Source organism: Ochotona princeps, chromosome 29 (assembly GCF_030435755.1).
Source record: "Ochotona princeps isolate mOchPri1 chromosome 29, mOchPri1.hap1, whole genome shotgun sequence".
In the NCBI taxonomy this organism is placed as follows: Eukaryota; Metazoa; Chordata; class Mammalia; order Lagomorpha; family Ochotonidae; genus Ochotona; species Ochotona princeps.
In genome coordinates this window covers 4,701,510-4,728,063 of record NC_080860.1, presented here as the reverse complement: position 1 = coordinate 4,728,063, position 26,554 = coordinate 4,701,510, and the positions used below count along the sequence as shown (strand labels likewise).

At 45.1% G+C, this 26,554-nt stretch overlaps 1 protein-coding gene across 1 annotated transcript in view; it reads left to right on the top strand.

The window, feature by feature from the left end:
- PPTC7 (protein phosphatase targeting COQ7) overlaps nucleotides 1–26,554 on the top strand; it is a 41,696-nt gene that overhangs the window by 6,838 nt on the left and 8,304 nt on the right. The window contains exons 2-3 of the mRNA XM_004595387.2: nucleotides 20,182–20,361; nucleotides 25,809–26,007. Of these exons, the coding sequence (XP_004595444.2) occupies nucleotides 20,182–20,361; nucleotides 25,809–26,007 (379 nt within the window). The remainder of the gene's footprint in view (nucleotides 1–20,181; nucleotides 20,362–25,808; nucleotides 26,008–26,554) is intronic.

Here is a 26,554-nt window from a genome sequence, read left to right as displayed (position 1 = left end):
AAAGAGAATATGTCCCATCTGTGGGTTCATTCTCCAGTTGACCCAACAGCTGGAATCAGGGTTGGGCCATGTTGATGCCCAAAGTTTGGTCTGAGTCTCCCCCGTGGATGGGAGAGGCGCAGTCCTCTGGGCCATCTTCTGCTGATTTTGCAAGGCCATTTACAGGGAGCTGAGTCATACAGAAGTGGAACGGCTGGGTCGTAAACTGGCACCCAGTGGAATGCTGGTGTCGCAGGCAGCCGCTTCATCCTCTAGGCCACAGTGCTGGCTCCTGGTTGAGTAGTTTTACATTCACAAGGTTGAGCACCCACTGCTACTGTCTAGTTGTGGGCTGCTTTCTTCACCTTCACCCCCTTATTCATTAGCAGTCAGTTCCTGTTGTCTTTGACTGCTTTCCCAGGCCTTAAGCAGGGAGCTGGATGGGAAGTGGAGCTGACAGGACAGGAACCAGTGCCCACATGGGATGCCAGTGCTGGGACTTTACCTGCCCTGCCTCAGAACCTTCCCCAAGTAGATTTCTGTGTCTGGATTTGCTCACACTGGATATCTTGTATAAATTGTATCATGCAGTATATGACCTTGTGTCTATTTTGTTAGTAACATATTTTCTAAATTCAGCCATGTTGGTTCATGTCAGTAGTTTATCTTAATTTTTTTTTTAAGATTTATTTATTTTTTATTACAAAGTCAGATATACAGAGAGGAGGGGAGTCCGATGATTCACTCCCCAATTGAGCCGCAATGGCCGGTGCTGCGCCGATCCAAAGCCGGGAACCAGGAATTTCCTCCTCCTGGTGTGCTTTCCCTGGCCACAAGCAGGGAGCTGGATGGGAAGTGGAGCTGCCGGGATTAGACCCGGTGCCCATATGGAATCCCGGCGCGTTCAAGGCAAGGACTTTAGCTGCTAGGCCACGTCGCTGGGCCCAGGTCATGTCAGTAGTTTATCTTTTTTATGGCTGAATAGTATTCTGTTGTGTGCATGTACCACATTTTCTTGATGTGTTCTGTTGATGGACATGGTTGCTTTCATTTTTGGTTATACATATTTGTGTTCAAGCTTTATGTGGACATGTATGGTTTTAAAGATTTATTTATTTTTTTATTGGAAAGGCGAATATACAGAGAGCAGGAGACAGGAGGATCTTCCATTCACTGATTCACTCCCCAAGTGAACGCAATGACTGGAGCTGAGCCAATCCAATGTCAGGAGCCAGAAAGTCTTCCACGTCTTCCAAAGGGGTGCAGGTCCCAAAGCTTTTGGCCATCCTCGACTGCTTTCCCAGCCCACAAGCAGGGAGCTGGATGGGAAGCAGGGCTGCCGGGATTAGAACCGGCACCCATAGGGATCCTGGCAAGTGCAAGGCAAAGACTTTAACCACTATGCTATCGAGCCGTGCCCATGGACATAAATTTTTAATTTGCTTGGATTCTTGGAGTGAAACTGCTGAGCCATACAACTAGAAATATATGTTTTTTTAATATGGCTTCATTTACATATAATTATTCTCTGTAAGGGAAATTTTGTTTTAGTTGCAGCAGTGGTAGGGGCAGTGGCTTAGCAGGCTGGTACTTTGCATCCATGTTGATGCTGGTTCATGTCTCTGCTGCCTCACTTCTGGTCCAGCTACCTGCTAATGGCCTGGGAAGGCAGAGGAGAGTGGCTCAAGGGCTGAGGCCGCTCTGCCCACATGACGGAGCAGGAAGAATCTCCTGGCTTCCAGCTTCTCACTGTAGCAGCCGTTTGAGGAGTGAACTAGTGGATGGAAGATCTCTCTCTCCTTCTCTGTTTTGGAATTCCTCTTTCAGTAATTCTGACTTTCAAGGAAAATGAATCTGCGGCAATCAATATTCCAAAGTAAGACTTAAATAATCTGCTTTACAGAGAAACCTGTGGCATATTAAGGAAGAAAAGTTATAGGTTCATGAAACAGGTATCTAGGACTGCAGGAGTTGAGAGTTTGGGGTGCTGTGCTGTGACGCAGCCAGGTGAGCCATCCCCCATGACCCCGTATTCCCTATCAGAGCTGTATTTTGAATTAACTGCAGCTGCTTCCCTACCAGCCCAGCTCCCTGCTCATGTGCCTGGGAAAGCAGCAGAGGATGGTCCACAGCCTTGGCCCACTGCCCCCCATCTGGGACCTCGATGGGATTCCAAGCTCCTGGGATGTGTCTGATGCTGAAGGTGACTGCAGCCAGTTGGGGACTGAACCAGCAAATGGAAAATGTGTTCTGTCTGTCTCTGCCTTTCAAGGAAATAAAATGCATCTACAAGAAAAGAAATACAAATTTAGAAAGCCACTGAGTAGTTCGTAGTTGATGTACCTTTTTTTGTTGTCATGTAATTTAATCTTGAAAATTTCTTTTTTAAAAAAGTTTTCAGATTCCAGGTGCTCTCAATTTGTGAATAATCAAAGGATTCTGGGTGATTTTGTTGGCACAGTAATATTGTTTTAGAAGCCTAACTGTGTATACTTTTTAGAGGACAGGTTTTTCCAGAAAGGCTTTAAATTGTAGCAGATAACACCTGGCTGTGGGGCGCTGAGGGAGCAGTGCTGGGTGGGAGGAGGCTCTTCCTGAACTTTAACACTATTTTATGAAACTGGATACTTCATAACCTGCATGGCTGCAACAATATCCAGCTGGAGTTTGTCCTGGTGTGTGACTCCAGAGTTACTACAAGGGGTCACACAGTGTCCCAGAACTGTGTCCTGTAAGTAGGTGGAGTGCTGCTTCTCTTAACATTCATTCTATGTAGGTCTCCAGACATTTAGCGACCTGACTTAGCTGGGGTTCTGGTTTCAGCATTTTCAGGAAAATACTTTGGGAAAGGAAGTAAACAGTATTTTATTTCTCAAGAAATTTAACTTTTGAAGCCAGAAGTCTTAAAAGGATTTTTTTTTTCATGAAATGGCTGTTTTTAAGATATCACTTAGTAAAGTTGCTTTTTAAAGGACTGTACATATTTGTAAAGATTTATTTTACGGGCCCGGCGGCGTGGAGTAGCGGCTGGGGTCCTCGCCTTGAAAGCCCCGGGATCCCATATGGGCGCTGGTTCTAATCCCGGCAGCTCCACTTCCCATCCAGCTCCCTGCTTGTGGCCTGGGAAAGCAGTTGAGGACGGCGCAATGCGTTGGGACCCTGCACCCGCGTGGGAGACCCGGAAGAGGTTCCAGGTTCCCGGCTTCGGATCGGCGCGCATCGGCCTGTTGCGGCTCACCTGGGGAGTGAATCATCGGACGGAAGATCTTCCTCTCTGTCTCTCCTCCTCTGTGTATATCTGGCTGTAATAAAATGAATAAATCTTAAAAAAAAAAAAAGATTTATTTTACTTAAGAGTTAGAGGGGGAGACAGATTGTCCTTTATCTGGTTTACTCCCCAAATGGCTTTAATGGCCAGTGGTGGGCCAGTCTGAAGCCAGGAACTTCTTCTGGGTCTCCCACATGAGTGCAAGGGTCCAGGACCTTAGATTATTTTTTACTGCTTTCCCAGGGCATTACTGGGGGTTGGATCAGAAGTAGAGCAGCCAGAACTCTAACTGTGCCCTTACGGGATGCCAGCACAGGGGGAAGATTAAGCTACAGTGCCACTGTGCTGGCCCCAAGACTATATATTTTTATTTTTTAAAAGATTTATCCCTGGTGCGGAGCCTACTGGCTGCACCCCTGTGGGAGACCCAAAAGAGACTCCTGGCTTCAGTTTGGCTCAGCTCCGGCCACTGCAGCCACGTGGGGAGCAAATCAGTGGATGGAAGATCTTCCTGTCTTATCTCTCCTCCTCTCTGTATATCTGACTTTCCAGTACAAATAAATAAAAGTAAATATTTTTTTTAAAAAAAGATTTGTCTATTTTTATTGGAAAGGCAGATTTCACAAAGAGAGAAGGAAAGAGAAAAGATCTATTCTCTGATTTACTCCCCAAATGGCCACTACGGCCGGAGCTGAGCCGATCTGAAGCTAGAAGCCTCTTCTGAGTCTCCCACATGGGTGCAGGGGCCCAATAACCTGGGTCACCCTACATTGCTTACCCAGACAACAAGCAGGGAGCTGGATTTGAAGTGGAGCAGCTGGGATACGAATCGGTATCCGTAGAGGTTACTGATGCCACAGGGAGGAGAATTAGCCCATTGACCTCTGTGCCAGCCCCAAGACTGTATATTTTTTAAAGATTTATTTACTTATTTTAAAGAGTTACAGAGAGAGGTGAGGTGGAGGTCTTTGACCCAATGATTTACTCCTCAAGTGGGTGGGACAGCTTTTGTTGTGTCAGGACAAAACCAGAAGCTAAGAGCCTCTTCTGTGTTTCCCAAGTGGGTGCAGGGCCCAAAGACCTGGGTCATCCTTGGCTGGCTTCCCAGGTGCAGGGAGCAGTGGGTTGGGAAGTGGAGCAGTATGGATTTGAATCAGTGTACGTAGGGTGCTGGTGCTGCAGGGGCCTTTGGCCCAGTATCTGATTTTTTTAATAGCTAGGTGTAGTTGTTCTTGTCTTCCCTTAATCCAGACCTGGTTCCTCATCTGTTAAGTTGGTACAGCTAACATCATAGTTAAGACTTGAACCCAAGTATCTTGCTTACGGGCGTGTGCTTTAGCATTAATGATTCTGAGTAACACATTTTCAGGAAAATACCGTATGAAATACCTGTGATTCACAACTGGAATCAGTGTCATTCAGCTGTTTTGCATAAATGTACATATACACATTTTTTTAAACATTGAATAATGTGTATTAAGCTTTCAAATACTCTTAATACACACACACACACACATATATATAAATTCAGTGTATTTCCATACTGATGAACGTAGCTGCTTCATGTTCTCCAGTTTTAAATAATGCTTTAGTGTTTATATCCTTAGGTGAATATTTCCTTAGGATAAATTCGTTGAAGAGGAATTCCTGAATCAAAGACAATGAACATTTGCCAAGACTTCTGATAATAAATCTTACTCTAGCTCCTTCCAGAAAGGTTGTGCTACTTTTTAAAGATTTATTTATTTTTATTACAAAGTCAGATATACAGAGAGGAAGAGATACAGACAGAAAGATCTTCCATCCGATGCTTCACTCCCCAAGTGAGCCGCAACGGCCAGTGCTGTGCCGATCCGAAGCCAAGAGCCAGGAACTTCCTCCAGGTCTCCCACGTGGGTGCAGGGTCCCAAGGCTTTGGGCCATCCTCGACTGCTTTCCCAGGCCACAAACAGGGAGCTGGATGGGAAGTGGAGCTGCCAGGATTAGAATTGACACCCATCTGGGATCCTGGCGCGTTCAAGGTGAGGTCTTGAGCCACTAGGACACTGCGCTGGGCTCTACTTCCTTCTTTCTAACTGCTATTACATTGCTTTCCTAGATGAGCTTGTTCATCTTGGCTGTGTGACATGTAACCGTTTATAAGTTTACTAGATTCTTAAACAGTTGTTTTTGAGGTGGCGAATTGTTGCAGAACCGACTGAGTTGTTGGTGTGAAGCCTGAGGACCACAACGGTTAGCAGAATGTTTGCCAGGCGGGGAGGACAAAAGTGACTTCCTACAAAGCGTGTTTTCTGTTGCAGGGCACAGTGCTGTTTTTACTCAGGCCAATTCCAGCAGGTTTTTGCACTGATTTTTCTTTTGTTCTTCAATGGCCTGTTTTGAAAACAATGAGAATGTGTCACTTTTTGGACTCCTGTGGTTGTACATTTCCATCTTTCTAGGATGTTAGCTTGTAAGTTTTTTGACTTATTAAAGTAGTCGGTTCTGCCATTTGAGGACGATGCCAAACAGTGGCTGTGCTGAATGTAGCACAGTTTGTTTCTGTTTTCACTTCAGTGTTTGGGTACCAGTTAGTTGTAAGTTGAAAGCTTTGTAGATACTGCAAAGCTTTAATGGCTTCTGAGTTGACCACTAATTGCTAATCCGGTCATTAGCATGTCTGTGAAATGAGGCAGTCTGAACTTGGATGTCTTGGGCGTGTGTTGATTTTAGAACTTAAGTTCTTTTGGTTCCTGCCTCTTGGTGCTTATCGTTGTTATTGATGTATGCTAAATTACATAGCAATTGGCGGCCTTTGGTTAACACGGTTAGCATATTCTGTAAATGTATTTTACACACATGTTAATTTATTTACAGATAATGTAAATTTTGTAAAGTGATATATATTTATCTGTTATCACAGTTTTGGGGAGGGGACAACTTACTTTTCATTAGTGTCTTGAAGGAAAAAAATGTCCAGCGGTTTGTTTAGGTGGTTAGAACTAAAATGAAAGGACGAGGGGTGATGTTTCTGCTCTGCCTCACTGGTGAAATTTCTCCAAGAAGATGGGCGTGGTACCATGGAAGGAGTACAGCGGGAGGCCTCCAAATCTGCTTCCGAACTAGTTGGTGCAGTGCATGTAATATTGAATGTGACACCTGAAGTATAACTCTAATTGTTACTCTGTATATTAGTTTCTAAAGTGGGTTTCTTCTGCATATACTGTGACTTTTTGTCCATTGTCCTGTGAAATGTAAGCTCCAGCCTCCTTTTCAAGTGCTTTTCATAAGGTATGTGATGAGCATATTGTAACGACTTCCTGCCCAGGGCATGACGCCTGCATTGTGCTGAAATCTTCTCTTTTGGAGTTGTTGGATGAAGGTTTACAGACCAGAGTGTTGGCGTCATGCCTTTGCTGTGTAGTCAGCTGAACTCACTGTTCACTGCTTGTCCTCTGCTGGTTAGTTCCTCACAGGTGTTGGAGAAGACTGAGGGAACAGAGCAGGCTTCATCCCTGCAGTTTCCTAGCGTGGTGGGACAGGCAGACAGGCACAGGAGCAGTGAAGAGTGTACAGGAGGTGTTGTGCAAGCACAGAATCGGACCTCGAGCTGTGGGACTTTCAAGCAAATGAAAAGAACGGCAGGACTGTCCAGGCTGAGGGATCATCAGAAGCACAGTAGTAGATTCCCCAAACTGCAACTCTTTTCCAGCCCGCAGTGCTGGGGAGGGGCAAGGAAGCACGGGTGCTACTGAAAACTGATTCTATTAAGGTTGAGAAGGGCCCGGAGCAATGGCTCAATTGATGAAAGCCTCCACTTGAAAGTGCCAGAATCCCATGTGAGCACCGGTTCTTGCCCTGACTGTTCCACTTCCAGTCCAGCCTCCTGCTTGTGGCTTGGGAAAACAGCAGAGCCTTGGGACCCTGCACCTGTGTGGGAGATCCAAAACAAACTCTTGGCTCCTGGCTTCAAATCAGATCAGCTCAGCTCTAGCTGTGTGGCCATTTGGGGAGTGAACCAGCAGATGGAAAACTTTGTCTCTCTTCTCCGTGGATCTGACTTTCCAATAAAAATAAATCTTAAAAATGTTGAGAGTAAATTGTTGAAGGTCATAATGGTGATATTACAAAATTGGGTGTTTTATTTTGATAGGATACTTCAGAATGTGGTTTTGCTTTGTTTTGCTTTGGTTCTTGTTGAAGAGGCAGCACATTCAGATGGTACTAAATTCAAAAGGCAGTCAAACAGTGTGCAAAGAAAAGTCTCTCCTCCTGGTCTCCTAGCTACAGGGTCCCTTCCCCTAGGAGCAGTCAGGGTTCCTAGTCTCTTGGGCATCGTTTCACAGTGTTTCCACATGTATAAGCAAATGAGAACAGAATGTTCATGGGAGGTATTTGACTGGAAGAATAAGGTGAATAGGACCTGGGGCGGTAGCCTAGCAGCAGAAATCCTTGCCTTGCACGCACCAGGATCCCATATGGGCACCGGTTCTAATCCTGGAAGCGCCACTTCCCATCCAGCTCCCTGCTTGTGGCTTGAGAAAGCAATCAAGGACGGCCCAAAGCTTTGAGACCCTGCACCTGTGTGGGAGACGTGGAAAAGGCTCCTGGCTCTTTGTTTTGGATTGGCACAGCTCTGGCTGATGCAGCTGCTTGGGGAGTGAATCAGTGGATGGAAGATCTTCCTCTTTGTATACCTGATTTTCCAATACAAATAAAATAAATCTAAAAAAAATAGATATAGCAAGGTTATTAAAAAAAAAAAAAAGGAAAAAAAAGGATGTGGGCCCGGCACGATAACATAGCGGCTAAAATCCTTGCCTTGAATGCGCCCTGGATCCCATATGGGGGCCGGTTCTAATCCCAGCAGCCCTGGTTCCCATCCAGCTCCCTGCTTGTGGCCTGGGAAAGCAGTTGAGGACGGCCCAAAGCCTTGGGACCCTGCACCCGCGTGGGAGACCTGGAGGAGCTTCAGGCTCCTGGCTCCTCACTTTGGATCTGCACAGCACTGGCCGTTGTGCTCACTTGGGGAGTGAACCATTGGATGGAAGATCTTCTCTGTCTCTCGTTTTCTCTGTGTATCTGCCTTTCCAATAAATATAAATATATATATATATATATATATATATATTTAATAAAGGACGTGAGAGAACAGGAAACAGAAGACCAGTGAGGAAGGCTCAGGTGTAGGGATGAGCTAGGCAGGAGGAAAGTAGCTGGGCTTCAGACACGCTTCAAACTTACTTCAGACTCAGTGACAACTGGCTGCAGAAGGTGAGAGAAAGAGGGCTTGAAGTTGATTCAGAGGTTTTACACTGGAGTTTCTAGTCTGAAAGTCGGGACTGCTGTTAACTGGGTTGGGAAATGCGTAAAGAATGATCAGGCTGGGGGATGGACAGTGAATTGCCTGGTGCAAACAGCACTGTAAAGGTAGGCTCATCAGCTCAGCTGTGGACTGCTTGTGTCCAGCTGGCCAGTGCGGAGTCTTGGGCACTAGGATTGTCTGCTGGGGCGGGAGGCCCCGTCCACCCGAGCACAGGTGCTCTCTGTATAGACCTGCCACGCCCCGTGTTTGACTAGCCCCTGGGGTTGAAAGGGTGGTTAGCCTGAGACTCGGCTCTCGAAGGTGGCATCAGAGGAGCAGAAAGGAGGAGAGAAGATCGCAGTAGATGCACTGGGGTTATGGCAGTGAGCAAAAAAACAGTTGATCCCACTTACATATCTCTCTGTGTTTTAGGACTGAATCTTGATACACAGTTGGCAGCAGGTTCTGAATGGGCAGTTGTTAAAACACTTTCACATCACTTCTGGCAGAAGGAGGAAGTTTATTTCTCCATTGTGCAGGAGATTGCGTTTTCCTTTGCACATTTCTTGGGACAAGTATGTTTTTTCCTTAGTACTTGAAAATATTCCTGTTGAATTAATGATACCCAAATGCCTGCAGTGGCCTGGAGGTGGGAGCCAGGGTGCAGGAACTCCATCTGCATCTCCCATCTGGCTAGCAGGAGCCCAGCTCCTTGAGCCGTGGTTGCTGCCTGCTGTGACTGGTCTTAGTGAGGAGCCAGAGCCGGGTACTCTGATAGGCAGCATAACTTACCTGGTGAACATCCAAGCCCTGCCCAGGGTTCAATGGAATGGTGAATGGTGGTGGACTTGTGCCTGCAAGAGCTGAATGGGTCACTCATCTTTTATACATTATCTGAGGACAGGCATTGTTCTACTTGTGACCACAGACCAGTGTGTGTAGAACTGGCACCCTGCAAGTGAGAATACTCTTTTTTTTTTCCCAGTCGCTGTAGGCTAGACTGGTCTGTTTACTGCTGATTGGTCTTTCTTCTAGACGAACATGACTCTTCATTTACTGGTGGTCTACTGTGAGCACAGTAGCATTGTTCTTCACACCAGCTTTGAAGTGATGGAAATGATACCCCGTTTATAGATGAAGACGGTGAAGCACACCCCTAGTCCACCTTGCCTAAGCGCTGGCACTGGGGTTTGAACCCAAATCTACCCTCACAGCCTCTTGCCCTCACCTCTTTTGCCATACTAGTTTACAAGGTAGAAATGATGATTTTAAACTTCCTTTATTGGGTTGACATTTGCTGAGACAGAATCATTCTGAGTGATTTGCTGTCCTTAGGCTAAGAGTTGAGCAGAGAGCCCCTCAGTTAAGTTCTCAGGAATCCTTGCCAAGTTTGGGCCTCGAGCCAGGCTTTGCTCCCCAGGGCCTGCCTACAGATGTAATTCCTGCACTTTTATTTGGCTTGACTCATGGGGAAAGGTTCCTGGCATAGGTGTACTGGGCATTTACCTGAAAGTCAGGTTCTCTCCACTCTTCACCTTACTTGTACTTTGTATTTGTAAAAGCTACGGAGGACTGTTCCAACTGCTTCACTCAGCTTGCCTCCCCCATCACCTGTCTTCATCCTTCCAGGCCAGTCCCAGCTGCTTCCCGAGTCCTTTGCTGATTCGCTCAGGAGGAGTGTGATCCTCCCTGCTTTGGCGTGTGTGTGTATATCCTTCATCACGGTATTCTTTGGTCTCTCCAGAACCCCTTCCTAGAAACAGTCATTACTACTGGATTTTAAGTGTCTGTGGACAGAAAATCTTTTACTACATATAAATCCTCTTTATAAAATATTGACTTACTTATTTGAAGGCAGAGAGAAAGGACTACAGAGCGAGATGCTGTCTGCTGGTGTACTTATTGCAGGCCTGCAGCAAGTGGAGCTGGGCCGGTGCTAAGGGCAGAGCCAGAACCGAGAACTCGGTCCAGATTTTCCGTGTGGGCTGCATCACCAGAGCCTCCCGGAATCTGCATTTTCTAGAAGGCTGGAATGGTATCAGAGCCATGTGTTACATGTGGAGAGCAGGCGTCTTGACTGACTAAATGCCCGCCTCTGAATCCCTTTTATTAATTACGTGGAAGCTTTCTTTTCATCAGTGTCTTGCATATAGTAAACATTATTTCATAAAAATGTTAGGTTAAGCTACTGCTTCCCGTATCGGTGCCAGCTGCTCTGCCTTTTTAGTTCATTTGCTTGAAAGGCAGTCATGGAGGGGAAGGAGGGAAGGAGATTCTTTCATCTGCTTGTTCACGCCCCAAATGGCTGCAACATCTGGAGCTGGACTAGTCCAAAACCAGTAGCCTCTTCCAGGTCTCCCACATGGGTGTGGGGCCCAAAGCTTTGGGCTGTCCTCTACTACTTTCCCAGACATTTGACAGGGAGCTGGATTGGAAGTAGAGCTGTGTAGACTCAAATTGGGACTTACGTGGGATGCTGCAGGCAGGGGCTTTACCTGTCACACCTTAGCACCTACGTGTGCCAGCCCCTTCCGCTCCCCGCTTCAGATTCACCTTCCTGCTAATGTACTGTGAGGGGACTGGGTGATGGCCCAGGTACTTTAGCCTGGCCCTGCCCTAACTGCCGTGGCCATTTGTGAAGTGAGGCAGTAGATGGAATGTCTTGTATAATGGCAATATGAGTGTAAATATGCACATGTATTTTTAACTAAATTCATATAAGTAGTTCTTGCCATTCCTCTCATAAGAAGAATATACATTCATTGCTGGATAAGAAAATTTTCTCATTATCCTTCTACTCACAAAATGGTTACTGAATTGGGCAGTATCTAGAGTAAGAATGTGACTAGTGTTCAGAAATGAGGAAACCGTTCTCTAGTTGGCAGGTTTATTCAAAGGGATCATGTTCTCATTTAATGAAAAGGGGTGGGGGGAACCTTTTGTGCCAAGATTACGAATGACTCTTGTACTGTCCCAGGCTGGCTGTTATTTTATAGAGACCCGGAGAAAGTAGATGGTAAATAGTATCTTTGAGGTTAGGTTAAGGGTATATGATTTAGGGCCCGGCGGCGTGGCCTAGCGGCTGAAGTCCTCGCCTTGAACGCCCCGGGATCCCATATGGGCGCCGGTTCTAATCCCGGCAGCTCCACTTCTCATCCAGCTCCCTGCTTGTGGCCCGGGAAAGCAGTCGAAGACGGCCCAATGCTTTGGGACCCTGCACCCGTGTGGGAGACCCGGAAGAGGTTCCTGGTTCCCGGCATCGGATTGGCACAGCACTGGCCATTGTGGTCACTTGGGTAGTGAGTCATCGGATGGAAGATCTTCTTCTCTGTCTCTCCTCCTCTCTGTATATCTGACTTCGTAATAAAAATAAATAAGTCTTTTTAAAAAAAGGGTGTATGATTTAATTACAAATTCCAGCTTAATGTTGGGTTTAGGACCAGAATTGTAGAGCTTGTAAATATAAATAATAGGAAATCTTTTGTCTCAACCTAAAAGGCCAATGCAAATATGCACGCTAAATGTGAAACTGTTGGGTGTTATATAACAGCATTCCCTAATGGGTGAAGGGTAGCCGAAGCCACACCTGTGGCATGCCCTGTCTATGCAACACTCCCACTTCACCCTGCCACTGCCCCATGATTCTTTTTAAATTTTCTCCTGGCCAGAAAACTTTGCTAGCATTTGAGGCACACACTGTTGCAGATCATAAAAGAGTCAAGTGACCTTTGCAAGGGTATAACCTTCAACTTGGTAGCTTCTGGAGGGAATGCCAGCGATTCATCCCAAGTATATGCCTATATGAGTTACTCCGCGTCCCCCAAGCCGCAGTTGAACCAGAATAGATAATTCCACATTGCATCTTTGATGTTTCAGCAGAAGACTTATAGTTAGAAAAAGAGCATCGTATTTTTTTTCCAGTTTTTTTTTCTTTATTTTTGACAATGTTTACATAGCTAATTAGGGCACAAAGGTTCAAGGGCTACAGGAAAGTGGGTTAAACTATTATTTCCACATTTTTTTTCTGCATCTGGGGTAAAGGGGGAGATAAAGAGAGAAGCCCCACCCAGTCTCCCACCCATCCCAGGTCCCTGATGTGGGCCATGCTCCAAGGGTCTTGCTCAAATGGTTGTGATAGTTCAGCAGTTATGAATTGTTGCCAGTCTTGCCATTCCAAGCACGGTGAGGTCGCTACAGAATCCACTGATTGACATAGTCCACCTTAGAGTCTCCGTTTGCCCAGTTTTTCACTGCCAACATATGGCTGGGGTAGTTGACCGATTTGTTCTGTCCTCTGTTGTGGTGCCAGGTTCTGATAGACTGCCATATCCTCCATGTGCAGCTGGTTGGAGCATTTTATATTTCTTTAAAAATGCATCTTTGCCTTCATACTTGTTTTCCTAATTTTCATTTCAGCAGACTGAGTTTTTCGTTTTGTCTGATTGGTTTTAAAGACTGAAAAATTGCCCCAGATAGTCTGGGAATTATCTTAATGGAATATATAGCTAGGCACTTGATTTGCTAAAGTAGTGTTGTAGTGACTAAGCTAGCAAGGAATAGCTGTCTGTTTTGCTCAGACATGTAAAACATTAAGAGGACTATATTCCTGCTTTGATTCCTTTTTTTTTTTTTAGGTTTTTTCCTTTTTAACTTTTTAAACTTTTTTACTATTGGTACATTTAAAAATACACATTAAGGGTGGGGTTTGCATGATGATGAAATGCAAATGGCCGACAGACACATGAAAAGCTTTTCAGGACCACTAGCCGGTAGAGAAATGCATGTAACTACGTGAGATTTCTCCTCAACCCCATTTAGAGCAGCTATCATCCAAAAATGAAAAATGACAAAAAGGTACCCTGATACACTGCTGGGGGAGACGTAAACTTGTATGGCCATTCCATGGAAATCTAAAACTAGATCTGTCCTATGGGCAGCCATCCCACTGCTGGGATTTATCTGAAGGAAATCGTATCAGCATGTGAAGCTGTTGTCTGTACCCCTGTGTATTGTAGTTTAGGGCATGGAATTGACTTGGATTGTGAACATACATGGTGGAATACTACTCACACAGAAAAAGGAATGAAATACTGTCCTTTTTAAAAAGATTATATTTGAAAGGCAATAGAGATCATTCTACCATCTGCTGGTTTACACCCCAAATGATGGTGACAGCCAGGGCTGGTCTCCCACATAGATTCAGGGGCCCAAGACCTTGGACCATCTTCTGCTCTCCCAGGGCACAGTACAGGGAGCAGCTGGGGACTTCAGGCAGCTCTCTCATGGGATGCCAGCATCACAGGCTGCTGCTTAACTTGCCATGCCTCTGTGCTGACCCCTTCTTTTTGAGTTCAACCATCCTGGACATTTTTATTTCTTCAGCAGTATCTGAATTTTGCTGTGTTTTAGTATTTAAAAAAAAAATGTAAGCTCTCATCCCCTGTTCACCTGCCTGGTGCTTGTAGTTGGTTGAACCATCACTGCAGTGTCTTGGGATCTGAATTAGCAGGAAGCTGGGGCTAGGAGCAGGAGCTGGCTAAGAAACCTAGGCACAGCCCGGTCAGCCACTGTCTTCTTACATACCATGTTACAGGACTCAGCTGGCATTTCCATCCTTTCAGCTTTTGGGTTACCTCTTCTCTGCGCAGACTTAGTCTCTGTAGAGTCCAGAGCCGTGGTTTTCACTGAGGGTACAGCCTGGCTGCTGGGGGAACTTGCTCGCCAAGGCAGGAAGAGCTCCGTGATCCGTGTAGGGTCCCCTCCAGAGCATCTGCAAGCACTGTTAGTTGGCACACACTGTGCTTTTTCTGAGTAACCTGACTGAATATTTTTTTTTTTCAGAAATCTTGCTTTTTGTTCCTTTTGGGATAATTATTTGCAGATACAAGATTTCACAGTCCTGAATCACGGGGGAGTGTTCTTACATGCCCAAATAGTTGAGGTTTAAGAAATACTGATTTAATGTGATAGAAAATGTTGGTACTTGGATTTCATTGTTGTCTAGACAATGCTTCATGATGCAGTGCCTACAAAGTTGGCTCTGAGAGTCCTGTAGTATTTAAAGAAGGGTCTTGGCATCTGATAAGTTGGTGAGCCCTACAGCGAATAATGCCGGACTAGTTTGTCATCAACAATGTGGATCCTTGTTGCTGCCGAAAGCCTGTCAAGGCACTAGCCCTGTTTCTCCAGAGTGCAGACTCCTGCTCATTCTGTCATTGAGCTCTTGTCCGCCAGCCAAATGCTTACTTGATCTCTTTTCTGGAGTTTCAGTTCACTGTCCAGTACTCACACTAGTAGACTTGAGATGTGTTTCACAGATGGAAAGACAATCCCTGTAAAACCATCCAGCTATTCATTGGCGTGTGAGACCTTAAGATGTCTTGGAATCATCAGAGATGCAACTAACAGAGGCAGGCATTTGACCCCTATGGGTTAGACACCCCTCTGGGTTCACTACCAAACTCCAGCTTCCTACTGAGGCAGACCCTGAGAGGCAATATGATTGGCACAAGTGATTGTGTATACCCCCTGCCATGTCCTGGCTTGAGCCCCACTCAGCTAGGATCATTGCAGGCATTTGGGAAGTAAACCAGCAGATGAGAGTTCCCTGTCTCTGCCTCTGATACTTTTTAAATGCACTGGATGAAGCTCTTATCTTTGGGTACTGCTTAATACTTGAAATTCTGCAGAAACTGTGTGAAATAGATTTTTTTATATAAAGTTACTAACTTTTTCTTTATGGATACCTATATTAAAACTGAAATTTAGCGGTTATTCTCCAGGTAGCATGCTGTGCTTAGTTTTGCTGTTGGTGTGGTAAGCGCGTGTCACTCTGAAGATGAATGCAATGGGAAGGATTGGAGAATGGCAGCATGCTGATGGCCGTCGGTGGGGACAGACCTTGAGAAACTCGGCGCTCCTGTTCGCTTAGCTCGGAAAACTGTTGGGGAGTACTGTGGCCATGTGTGGTTAGCAAGGTAGCTAACAGTTTAAGCTTAGTTAGCACACCTTTTTTCCTTTGCCTTTTTGCCTAAAGCAAAGGTATTAGACAAAATTCTGAAGTTAATAAAAAAAAAAGTTACTTCTTTAAGCATAGCAAAACTATGTTCATTAGAAAAATAAAAGTGGCCATTTAGGAATTTTTTTAATAATACATTTAGATGGGAAATTTATATATTTTTCTTTTAGTTGACTTCAGAAAAATCAGTCTCTTAAAAATTTACACTATATGAAAAATAATGAACTTGACTGGACAATAAGATGATGGACTCTATGTTTGGTATATGCTTGCAGTGGGGGAATCTCAACTGAACTTGAACTGTGGTTATGCAACAAGGTGGAGGAACCCACCATGGTGGGAGGGTTTGGGGAGGGGTGGGGAGAATCCAAGTACCTATGAAACTGTGTTACATAATACAATGTAATTAATGAATTAAAAATAATAAAAAAAAGGAAAAGAAAAATAACTATTTCTATACTTGGTCATTTTCCACTTAATGAAATTGATATTTCCATTTACATGATGTAACCAACAGTATTTTCTGTGCCCTGTGCCCTGTGCTCTCCTCTGGCTCAGCTATTTCAGATAGGTTACCATTATCTTAATCTAATAATAGTTGCAATTGGATTTGGGGTCAGAGGAAACACTTAAGCTACACATATGCTCAGAGATGTTATTAATGGAGGCATAAGATGATTACGGTGAATTAAAGGAAACAGCTCTGTATGTTGGCCTTCAAGGCCTTTCAAGCTCATAGCTCAGTCCTTTTCTGCTTCACTCCTCTTGGTTTCTGCAGAGGTGACACCACCCTGACCCAAGTGTGGATACTCGACTCTGCCTTAGTTATCATCTCTGCACAGAGGACAGTTCCTGAATGAGCCATTCGGCCAGGAGCCTTTTTGTGTGTGTGTGTGTGTGTTGTGTGTTTTAATATTTTTTTTATGCAGCTTTACAGAGAGAAGGGGAAACAGAGAAAGATCTTCCATCCACTGGTTCACTCCCCAAGTAGTTGTGATAGCCAGAGCTGAGCCGATCAGGAGCCAGGAGCTTCTTCCTGGTCTCCCGTTCAGGTGCAGCATCCCAAGGCTTTGAGCCATCCCGTACTGCTTCCTCAGGCCACAGGCAGAGAGCTGGATAGTAAGTGGAGTAGCTGGGACAGGAACCAGTGCCTGTATGGGATCCCGGCGCATGGAAGGTGAGGATTTAGCCACTGAGTCATTGCCCCAGGTCTGGCCAGAAGTTTTTATTTCTGCTTCCTGCAGCGCACACTGTTTGAACTGACTGCCCCCTGTATTCTCCCTGAGCATCTAGCCACCTGTGGCAAGTCGGTTGTCAGATCAAAAGATCCAGCCACAGAATATTCCCTCAGAGATGCCCTTTGAAACCTAAAGCTCCGCATACCAAGACGACTCAGTTGCTCTACCTTTCCCAGCTGTGCAGTCACCTTTTCATCACTCTTCCGCCTTCCCCAAATGAGCACTTCTGTCCAGAAACCTTGATGAGACGTGTTGTAAACTGCATTTGTGATCTCAGATTTCCCCATAGCTACACAAAAAGCAGATGAAACTGATGTGTCAGTGCAATTCATGAATTTCACATTTAATGTATTTACTTAACCTGGCAGCCTAAAATGCGCCAGTATGTTCAGTATAGAACTGTTAACAGTGCACCTGTGGGCTCCATTTGTCCTAAAGGCTATTTTTTTTTTTTTTTAACTTGAAGGAGTTAGAGGGCAAGAGATGTTGCATCTGCTGGTTCACTCCCTAAATGGCTGTAACAGCCAGAGCTGATTCAAAGCCAGGAGCCAGGACGAACTTCTGGGTCTCCTGCCTGGGTACAGGAGTTGCACCTGTATGGGATGCCAGCGTCAAAGGCAGCACTTTTGCTTGCTACATGAAAATGCCAGCCCCCTCAGGGATATTCCTGTTCTTTGTGTTTTGATAGATGCCATGCTGGGATCTCAAGTAATCTCTCTTAATGATTTTCTTTCCTTTAAAATATATTCTGATAAGTATTCCCTTTATGTCTAGGTCGATTCGACTGAGTAAAAGTTACTCCTGGCTCTTGGTGGCATTGAAGCCTTCTTTTGCTTATGCGGAATGGGCCATGCTCATTTCCCTGTGGAGGCTAGTTTATTTTCATCTGTTTGAAATGCAAAGCTAAAGCAGGTTTCACATAGACTTGTGCTAGGTTGGATCTGGTGCTAGTTGATTCTGAGTCTACATATGACTCTTCTTTGTGAGTTACGTGTGTATATCAAGAATTTTTTCCCCTACTCCTTTATAGAAAAGTTTGGTGTTTTTCAACTTTTTCCTTCTCTAAAGAGATTTGACCAGTGGAGTTTCGCCCAGAAATCCTTTGATCATATAAAAAGCAGACAGGTGCTGGAAAGGTTGTGCTCTATTCTGGGAGAAATCTGATGAATGTTGAAGGGCCGTGTCAGGTCAAACTCAGCCTGCTGACAGATCATTTAGTGAGTGCCAGTATCCCTCTAAGCACTCTCTCCTGTTTTAATGGTTTTACTTGTGAAGGGCATTGTAGATGAAACCAGTTTGTATTTAAAGTTCATTGTGGCTTTTGGGCCAGAGACCAGTGGAGAAGAAATTCTTTCCTCCAGCAGGCTGTCGCTTGAAAAGAATGAATTATTCATCAGCCGGTGTTGCAAGGACCATAAACTGTAATCTGTGGTTTAACATATGTTGTTCCATTTAAACAAGTGTCAGAATGTTACCCTAGTAAAATAAGAATCCCTCAAAAGAGTTTCCTTCCAATCTGCATTTTAATAATTTCCAAAACCTTCTCAAAACTGCTTGAAAAAAACCAGAGTAATATGAAATTCCTGGTAAGGTGGAGGTCTAGTCTCAGGTAATTCCTGATACTTTTCCTCATCACTCCCCATCAGTGTGTAAGTTTCACATATCCTATTAAATGAAAACTCCTAGTTAAATTCAGTAGTTTATCTGAGTAAAGCAAAATACAAAAGTGACTCAAATTGGGCAGCTCCCCGAAGCAGTGTAGGTTCTGAGAATTCCAACCAACCATGTGGTCAGGTGGCCTTTGCAGGAAAACGGAAGTGAAGTACAGAAAACATCTGTATTAGTCAATACCTAGTCAGTCAACCAGTCAGTTGGTTACAGCTTAACTGATTGTCCATAGGCTGGTCAGTTGACTGATCACAGTGTCTTCTGAAAGCAATCTAAGTCAGTTACTGTGATTAAATTTGTAGAGCTCTGTTCAGGTACATGGTCCAGATCCGTAACTACGGCTTTTTTTTTTTAAGATTTTTTTTAAGATTTTTTTTTCCTTTGTTGCACAGTCAGATGTATATAGAGAGGAGGAGAGACAGAGAAAGATCTTCTTTCTGATGATTCACTCCCCAAGCGACCGCAGCAGCCGGTGCTGTGCTGATCCAAAGCCGGATCAAAGAACCTCCTCCAGGTCTCCCACGTGGGTGCAGGGTCCCAAGGCTTTGGGCTGTCCTCAACTGCTTTCCCTGGCCACAAGCAGGGAGCTGGATGGGAAGCAGGGGTGCCGGGATTAGAACCGGCGCCCATATGGGATCCCAGCACTTTCAAGGCGAGGACTTTAGCCTCTAGGTCACTGTGTTGGGCACCTACTACTTTTTTTTTTTTTTTTTTAAGATTTATTTTTATGTTAAAGGCAAAGTTTACAGAGGGGTGAGGCATACAACGAGCCATAACAGTGAGAATTAGGCTGTTGCGAAGCTGGGTTTTTTACTGGTCTTCTCCCACATGAGTGTTGAGGTCCAAGGACTTGAGTCACCCTCTGCTGCTTTCCAGGCTGTTAGCAGGGGAGCTGGATGGGAAGTAGAACAGCCAGGACATGAACTGCCACCCACCTGGGTTGCCCACACTGCCGGTGAAAGCTTATGCCATGGCACTGGCCCCCAAGTCCACACCTACACAAGCTGAGCAATCCCCTATCTACCCACCTCTAACCACACACAGTGCCCAGGACTGGATGACTGAACCGCACAGCTCTCTTATCCTGCTTCTGCTATTGCTCTCCACCAGAGCAAACTTGATGATGATCATCATCATCATCATCATTTATACTTTATATTATGAAAATTTTCAGATATGTATCAAATTCTATTGTGCCAGTCTTCTTTCATCGCTGTCTCTTCCATGTGGTGACAAGGGCTCAGGTAATTGAGTGGTCGTCTGCTGCCTGCCAGGATGCCTGTCAGCAGGAAGTTGGATCTGAAGTGGAGGACTCGGGACCCCAGCCCAGGCACTCTGACGTGAGATCCGCCTGTCTCAGGGTTAACTTAACCCCCTTGCCAAAGGCCGACCCTCACATGAGCATTTGTTAAACATTTTAATTTTTGCAAAATATAAAATATTAGTAACTTCAGTACTGTACACGAAGATGGTAATCCTGCTGAAATTGAACCATTGGCTGGTAGGCAGTGCCACCCTGTGGTAGCTGGTAAGTTTATTCATCAATATATGAAGACCAAGTTCTGTGACTTTGGAGTATTAGTGTGTAAGACATTCAATATATTTTATTCTGAACTTTGGTTAAGAATGTGAACTAGCACATAACATGTAACTGTTTGGAGGCAGCAGGAGTAAGAATTACTGAGGAGTTTCAATGTATGTTTCCGTTTCTGTGTTTGTTTTGTAGGGGTTGCAGATGGTGTGGGAGGATGGAGAGACTATGGAGTTGATCCGTCCCAGTTCTCAGGGACTTTAATGCGTACGTGTGAACGTTTAGTCAAAGAAGGACGGTTCGTACCAAGTAATCCCATCGGAATTCTTACCACCAGCTACTGTGAGTTGCTGCAAAATAAAGTACCTTTGCTTGGTAAGTAGGTGCCCTGTGTGTCTTTTAAGAAGCCCAGAAGGCAGTGAGAAGCAAAACAAGGACATTAATTGCCAGACCAGCTGTTTTCTGGAGTACATGGTACTAAGTAGAGTTTGATAAAGGCGTGGTGGGCAACCTGAAATACTTAATTTTATATGGAGGGCATGTGAGTAGATACGGCCATTTTGGAAAACAATTTGTTATTGCCATTAAAAGTTAAATATCAGCGTAACAGCATGCTCCAATTCCATTTCTAGGTATTTACTGTAGACTAGAGAAATTCTTGTGCATCTGTGCACCAAAAGATAGATGTAATAATATTGTGGGAACACTGCTGATACTAGCAGAAGTCCTCCAGGAGTAGAAGCTGCACTGTGGCCTGTACTGCTACTCAGGAGTGCTGTGAAGAGGAGGAGATTACATACCATGTGACCATCAGCTTCTACATGTTTCCATTCAAAAACAAAGATAAAACTGGATTGCAGTGAGAAAAAAAAGAATAAGATTCTAAGATTTTGTAGTTGTCCCTGAGGAAGGGAGAAGGGACAAGCATGTGGTCTATAGAATTCTCATATCAGATCCCTGCTTATCTTGTATTAGAAAACTAAACACCTGTGTTTAATTGGTATAGTAATGGGTCATCCTTCGGCCACACTTCTGTCTTTGTTGGTTACATGACTTCCTGGGAACTAACCCAACCTTCTGATAAGCAACAAGGGTGTGAGTAAGTTTCTCATAGTTGCTACTACTTTCTAGTTACCAGAAGGCCTCCCATTTAAAATCAGCCCCGGTTCAAAGTTAGTAGGTTGGGCTCGGCAGCGTGGCCTAGTGGCTAAGGTCCTCGCCTTGATCCCATGTGGCCGCTGGTTCTAATCCTGGCGGCTCCACTTCCTCTCTATCTCTCCTCCTCTCAGTATGTCTGACTTTGTAATAAAAATAAAATAAATCTTAAAAAAAAAAAAAAAAGTAGGTTGCCATGGTGTAAAATTTGCCTTCCGTTGAACTGTTTGTGTGATGCCGGCCAGTTGCACTCACATGGGATCCCGGCACATGCAAGGCGAGGATTTAGTCGTGGGCCTGACCATGCTGATTCTAATTCAGCAGGTTAAAGCCACAGGGCAGCAAAATGATAGTCAGGGCTTGTCGGTGAGTAATACTGAGTCAGCGTGAGCCCTTACTGCAGCAGAGTGGTCGAGGCTGGGCTCCTCACCTCTCATCTTTCCTTATCAGACGTCATGCATGTGTAGCGATCCTACTGGTTGTGGCTGGCTGGCTGGGGTTTGGCTGCAGTGAGGTAGGAAGGCAGGGGAGCTGGTGGTCTTCCCTCTGCACTAAGCTGCAGGGCACTGTGGTTACAGTGCCGGTGTGTTTTGCTGCACGTTTATAATGGGACTAGGTGGCTGAGCATTACTGTCAGGGCATTCCCTGTGCACATGCAGTAGACAATTAAGAATGCAATGTTGTTCTTGTTTTTTTTTTTCCTTAAGATTTACTTATTTGAAAGAGTTACAGAGAAGGAAAAAGAGAGGTCCACTGGTTCACTCCCAAATGGCCACAGTTGCCAGGACTGGTCCAGACTGAAACCAGAATCCAGGAGTTTCTTCTGAGTCGGCCACATGGGTTCAGAGGCACGAGGACTTGGTTGGGCCCTCCTCACTGCTTTCCCAGGCACATCAGTGGGGAGCTGGATTGGAAGAGGAGTTGCCATGACATGAACTGGCACCCATATGGGATGCTGGTGCTTGTAGGTAGAGGATTGGCCTGCTGAGCCATTGTACCAGCCCCAAAATTATGTTTTTTAATCAAGCCAAAATGAATAACAAAAATTATCCATAACCCCACTAAGAAAATTATTAGTGTTTTAGTGATTATGTTTCCAGAATCTTTTTTTATATATTGTGCAAAGAATAATGATGGCTTCGAGTCTACTGTGTGCTCACAACAACTCCAAGAAGTAGTTATATAAAGTTATATAAAGATCTTTTACTCCCCATTTTGTTGGGGAGAGACAGGCCTTGAGGGAGCGCATGCCTTGCTTGTCTCCTGCAGCTAGAAAATGGTGTTGTGGGATTTGACCCAGTTAGTTCCAGAGCCTACTGATTTTGCTTTTTAATTCTTAACAGTTTTAATTTTACGTACTAATTTTTTAAAATGCTAGTATAGTAGTTAGCATCAGTTAACAAACTTTGTTAACAAAATTTTGATTAATTTTATTTATTTGAGAGGCAGAGAGAGACCGAAATCTCCCATCTGCTGGTTCACTTTCTGAAGGCTTGCAGCTGTTGGGTCTGGAGGAAGCCAGCCCGGAGCCGAAGCCCAGGTCCAGGTCTTCCACTGCTGCCTCCCAGAGGACACCTTGGCAGGGCACTGGAAGGGGCTGGTAGAGCCAGAACTCAGACTGCTCTGGCTCTCTGCTGATAGAGTAGGGCTTTAACTGCCTTGGCTGTGTCTGATGCACGTATGGCTTTTATGTTTTGATAGGACCTTTTCTTAAAAGGAAATTTTAATGCTAGTTTGTGTTGTGCTTGTTTCATTTAAATTATCTTACCTTTCCAAATGCATTTTTAAAAAAAGATTTAGTTTATTTTTATTGGAAAGACAGATATACAGAGAGAAGGGGAGACAGGCAGAGAGAAAAGATCTTCTATCCGCTGGCTTACTCCCTAAATAGCTGCAACAACCAGAGCTGAGCCAATCTAAAGCCAGGAGCCAGGAACATCTTTCTGGTCACGCATGTTGGTGCAGGGTCCCACTAGGCTATCATGCCAGACCCTCGTGCGTTTTGTTTTGTTTTGCTTTCTGTCAAATGCATTTCTTTCTTTTTTTAAAGATTTATTTGATTTTTTTTTTTTTTTTTTTTTTTTGGAAAGGCAGCTATACAGAGAGAAGAGACAGAGGAAGATCTTCCGTCCAATGATCCATTTCCCCAAGTGGCTGCAGTGACCGGAGCTGTGCAGATCCGAAGCCAGAAGCCCAGAGCCTCTTCCAGATCACCCATGTGGGTGCACGGTCCCAAGGCTTTTGGCTGTCCTTGACTGCTTTTCCAGGCCACAGGCAGGGAGCTGGAAAGGAAATGGAGCAGTCGGGAACCCATATGGGATTCATTGCCCATATTGGATCCACGCACATGCAAGGCGAGGACTTTAGCCGCTAGGCTACCACATTGGGCCCCCGAATGTGTTTCTTGAACATGATTTTAAATGGCTATGAAATAGCTGACACTATGCTGTGTTTGACAGGACGAAGACGATTGTAATTCCTGGAGGCAACTCTACAGGATAGCTAATATTATTCCTATTTTTAAGGAAAGATTTGTTTGAAAGATGTGAGCCAGAGGGATTTTCTGTCCGCTACATTTACTCCCCAATGGCTGCAGCAGCCGGGGCTGTGCCAGAACAAAGTTAGGAACCTGGAACTCCTATATCAATCTCCTATATAGATGGCAGGTCACCATGCCCTTGGGTCATCTTCTGCTTCCCCAAGGCACATTAGTAAGGTGCTGAACAGGAAGAGAAGCAGCTGGATCTCAAACCAGTACTCTGTGGGCTGCCAGCACCCCAGGGGGCAGTGACTTCACTCGCTATGCCACAATGCCAGCCTCGTCGCAGTTACAGCTGAGAAAACTGAGGTACATAGGGATGAATTTGCCCGTGGTCCCACGGCTGGTAGTTGGCAGAGCTGGGGTTCCAGTCAAGCGGTGCAGCTCCAGCAGCTGTTCGACATTGCATGTATTGCAGTTTATTCATCCCCTGTTGCGGATGTTTTGATTATTTCCAGTTTTGCCTGGTTAAGTGCAGTGTTTTTATAGTTAAGTCTGTTTGCATTGCTGACCGTTTCTTTAATAATAATTCTCAGAGTGGAGTTCTTATAAGTACCATTGCTAGATCAAAGGGCATGTACATTTTTCAGAATATTACTCTTGAAAAAATTTTTAAAATTTGTCAGTGTCTATTGATTTTTCCCTGCTTGAAGGTATGGTAATGGAGACACTGAGACACCTTCCATCTGCTGGGCTTGCCTTGAATGCCCGGAACAGCTAGGACTGAGCCAGGCCCAGGCCAGGACCCTGACTCTGCATCTGGCTCTGCGACGCAAGTGACAAGGACCCAAGCGTCTGAGCCCTCGTCTGCAGCCTGTTAGCAGCCTTAGCTAGCAAAGGGCTGGAGTGGAAGGTGAGACGCCAGGACTGGAGCTGATGCTCTCTGATGGGAGAAGCTGCTGTACCACAACATGTTTCCTACACTTCTACCACATTATCATGCATTAGCAAAAGTGTTTTCTTGGACCTGGCAAGGTTGCCTATTGGCTAAAGTCCTTCCCTTGCATGCGCCAGAATCCCTTGTGGGCTCCCAGTTCATATCCTGACTGCTCCACTTCCCATCCAGCTCCCTGCTTGTAGCCTGGGAAAGCAGTTTAGGGTGGCCCAAAGCCTTAGGATCCTGCATCCGTGTGGGAGACCTGGAAGCTCTTGGCTCCTGGCTTTGGATCAGCACAGCTCCAGCCATTGCAGCCACTTGGGGAGCGTTAATCAACGGATGAAAGATTTTTTTCTCTGTCTGTCCTTTTCTCTGTAAATCTGACTTTCCAGTAAAAAATAAAATAAATTTTTTTTAAAAACGTGTTTACTGTCTAGTTGTGTTTTTTTAACATAAATTTTCAGACCATTTATATTTAATTTTTAAACTACTTGTTTTTCTAGTTCACTGGTTTCCCTTAAGTTTGAGTTCTTGAGGATGGATTTTTGTTTGCCAGTCTGTCTGCCAGGCCGTGTGCAGCAGAAGCACGTGGAGCTCTTTGCTCACTGCTTAGGACGTGGGCTCTGCCCTGAACGTTGGTAATGTGAACACATTGATTGAACAGCTGCCCGTGATTATTGGCCTTGTCTCTTTATACTGTCATTAATCTCCAAAAAAAAGTTGTTTATTACCTCAACAGATGAAAATCCAGTGTAAAATTATGGGTATGTGGCTCTTTCTTAAATGTTAGTAAATTTCGCAAAGATGGTTTCCTGCCAGTGACTAATGGAGAAATGTCAGGATAACTTAACATTCTCACTCTGGCATTTAAGTATTAAAACTTAATGTCTCCACAGCCTGCTCCTGAGCACTTGGCACAGACGGTGGCACTAATGAAGTGAAATCGTATGATTGAATAGCAGTCAGTTCTGCTGTTGCTTCTGTCCAACTGGAAGAACTCTGATGAGGAGTGGCCCCATTACTATGTGTAATGTGGGTCCCCTCTCTTTCCCCACTGTGTTGACCCTGATAAGGTTATTGTTCACTTTCACGGCGTATGTGGAGCATAGCCAAGAAATGCCCTGCCGAGGCAAAGGAGATGCCATTGGCGTGCGGTTTTGGGGACGGAAGTGAGTGGTGTTACATGATAAGGGTGTGTTTATGGAGGTTGGTGAGGGAGAGAAAGTAACTGGACCTCCATGTGGTTTCCAGGAAGCAGCACCGCCTGCATCGTGGTGCTGGACAGGAGCAGTCACCGGCTGCACACAGCAAACCTTGGGGATTCCGGCTTCCTGGTGGTCAGGGGCGGTGAGGTGGTGCACCGGTCCGACGAGCAGCAGCACTACTTCAACACTCCGTTCCAGCTCTCCATCGCCCCGCCGGAAGCGGAGGGAGTCGTCCTGAGTGACAGGTAACTTCCCCTCTCCACTTGAAGTGCAAGCTCATCATAAGGCCCTCCCGCCCCCCGAATGAGGTGAGCATAGGGGTTATCTGTTTCTGTGTAAGAAAAGACCCAGCAAGGGTCTAGTATGATAGCCTAATGGCTAAATCCTATAGTCAGTTTATGTCCTGGCTACCACACTCTCCATTCAGCGCCCTGTTTGTGGCCTGGGAAAGCAGTCGAGGATGGCCCAAAGTCTTGGGACCCTGCTCCAGGCTCCTGGGTTTGGATCAGCTCAGTTCCGGCTATTGCGGCCATCTGGAAAGTGAAGCAACGGATGGAAGATCTTTCTTCTGCCTCTCCTCCTCTCTGTAAATCTGCCTTTCGAATAAGAATAAATAAATCTTAAAAAAAAAAAAAAAGACCCAAGAAGAATGTTCTCATCAAGAAGTCTTTGAGTTTAAGAGTTTACTTTAACGAGATATTATATCAATAGCTAAGCAAGAACTTGAGAATACTATTTCAGGCTACCAGTGTTTCAGTTTTTCATACCAGTATTGTGACCACATCGTTCTGG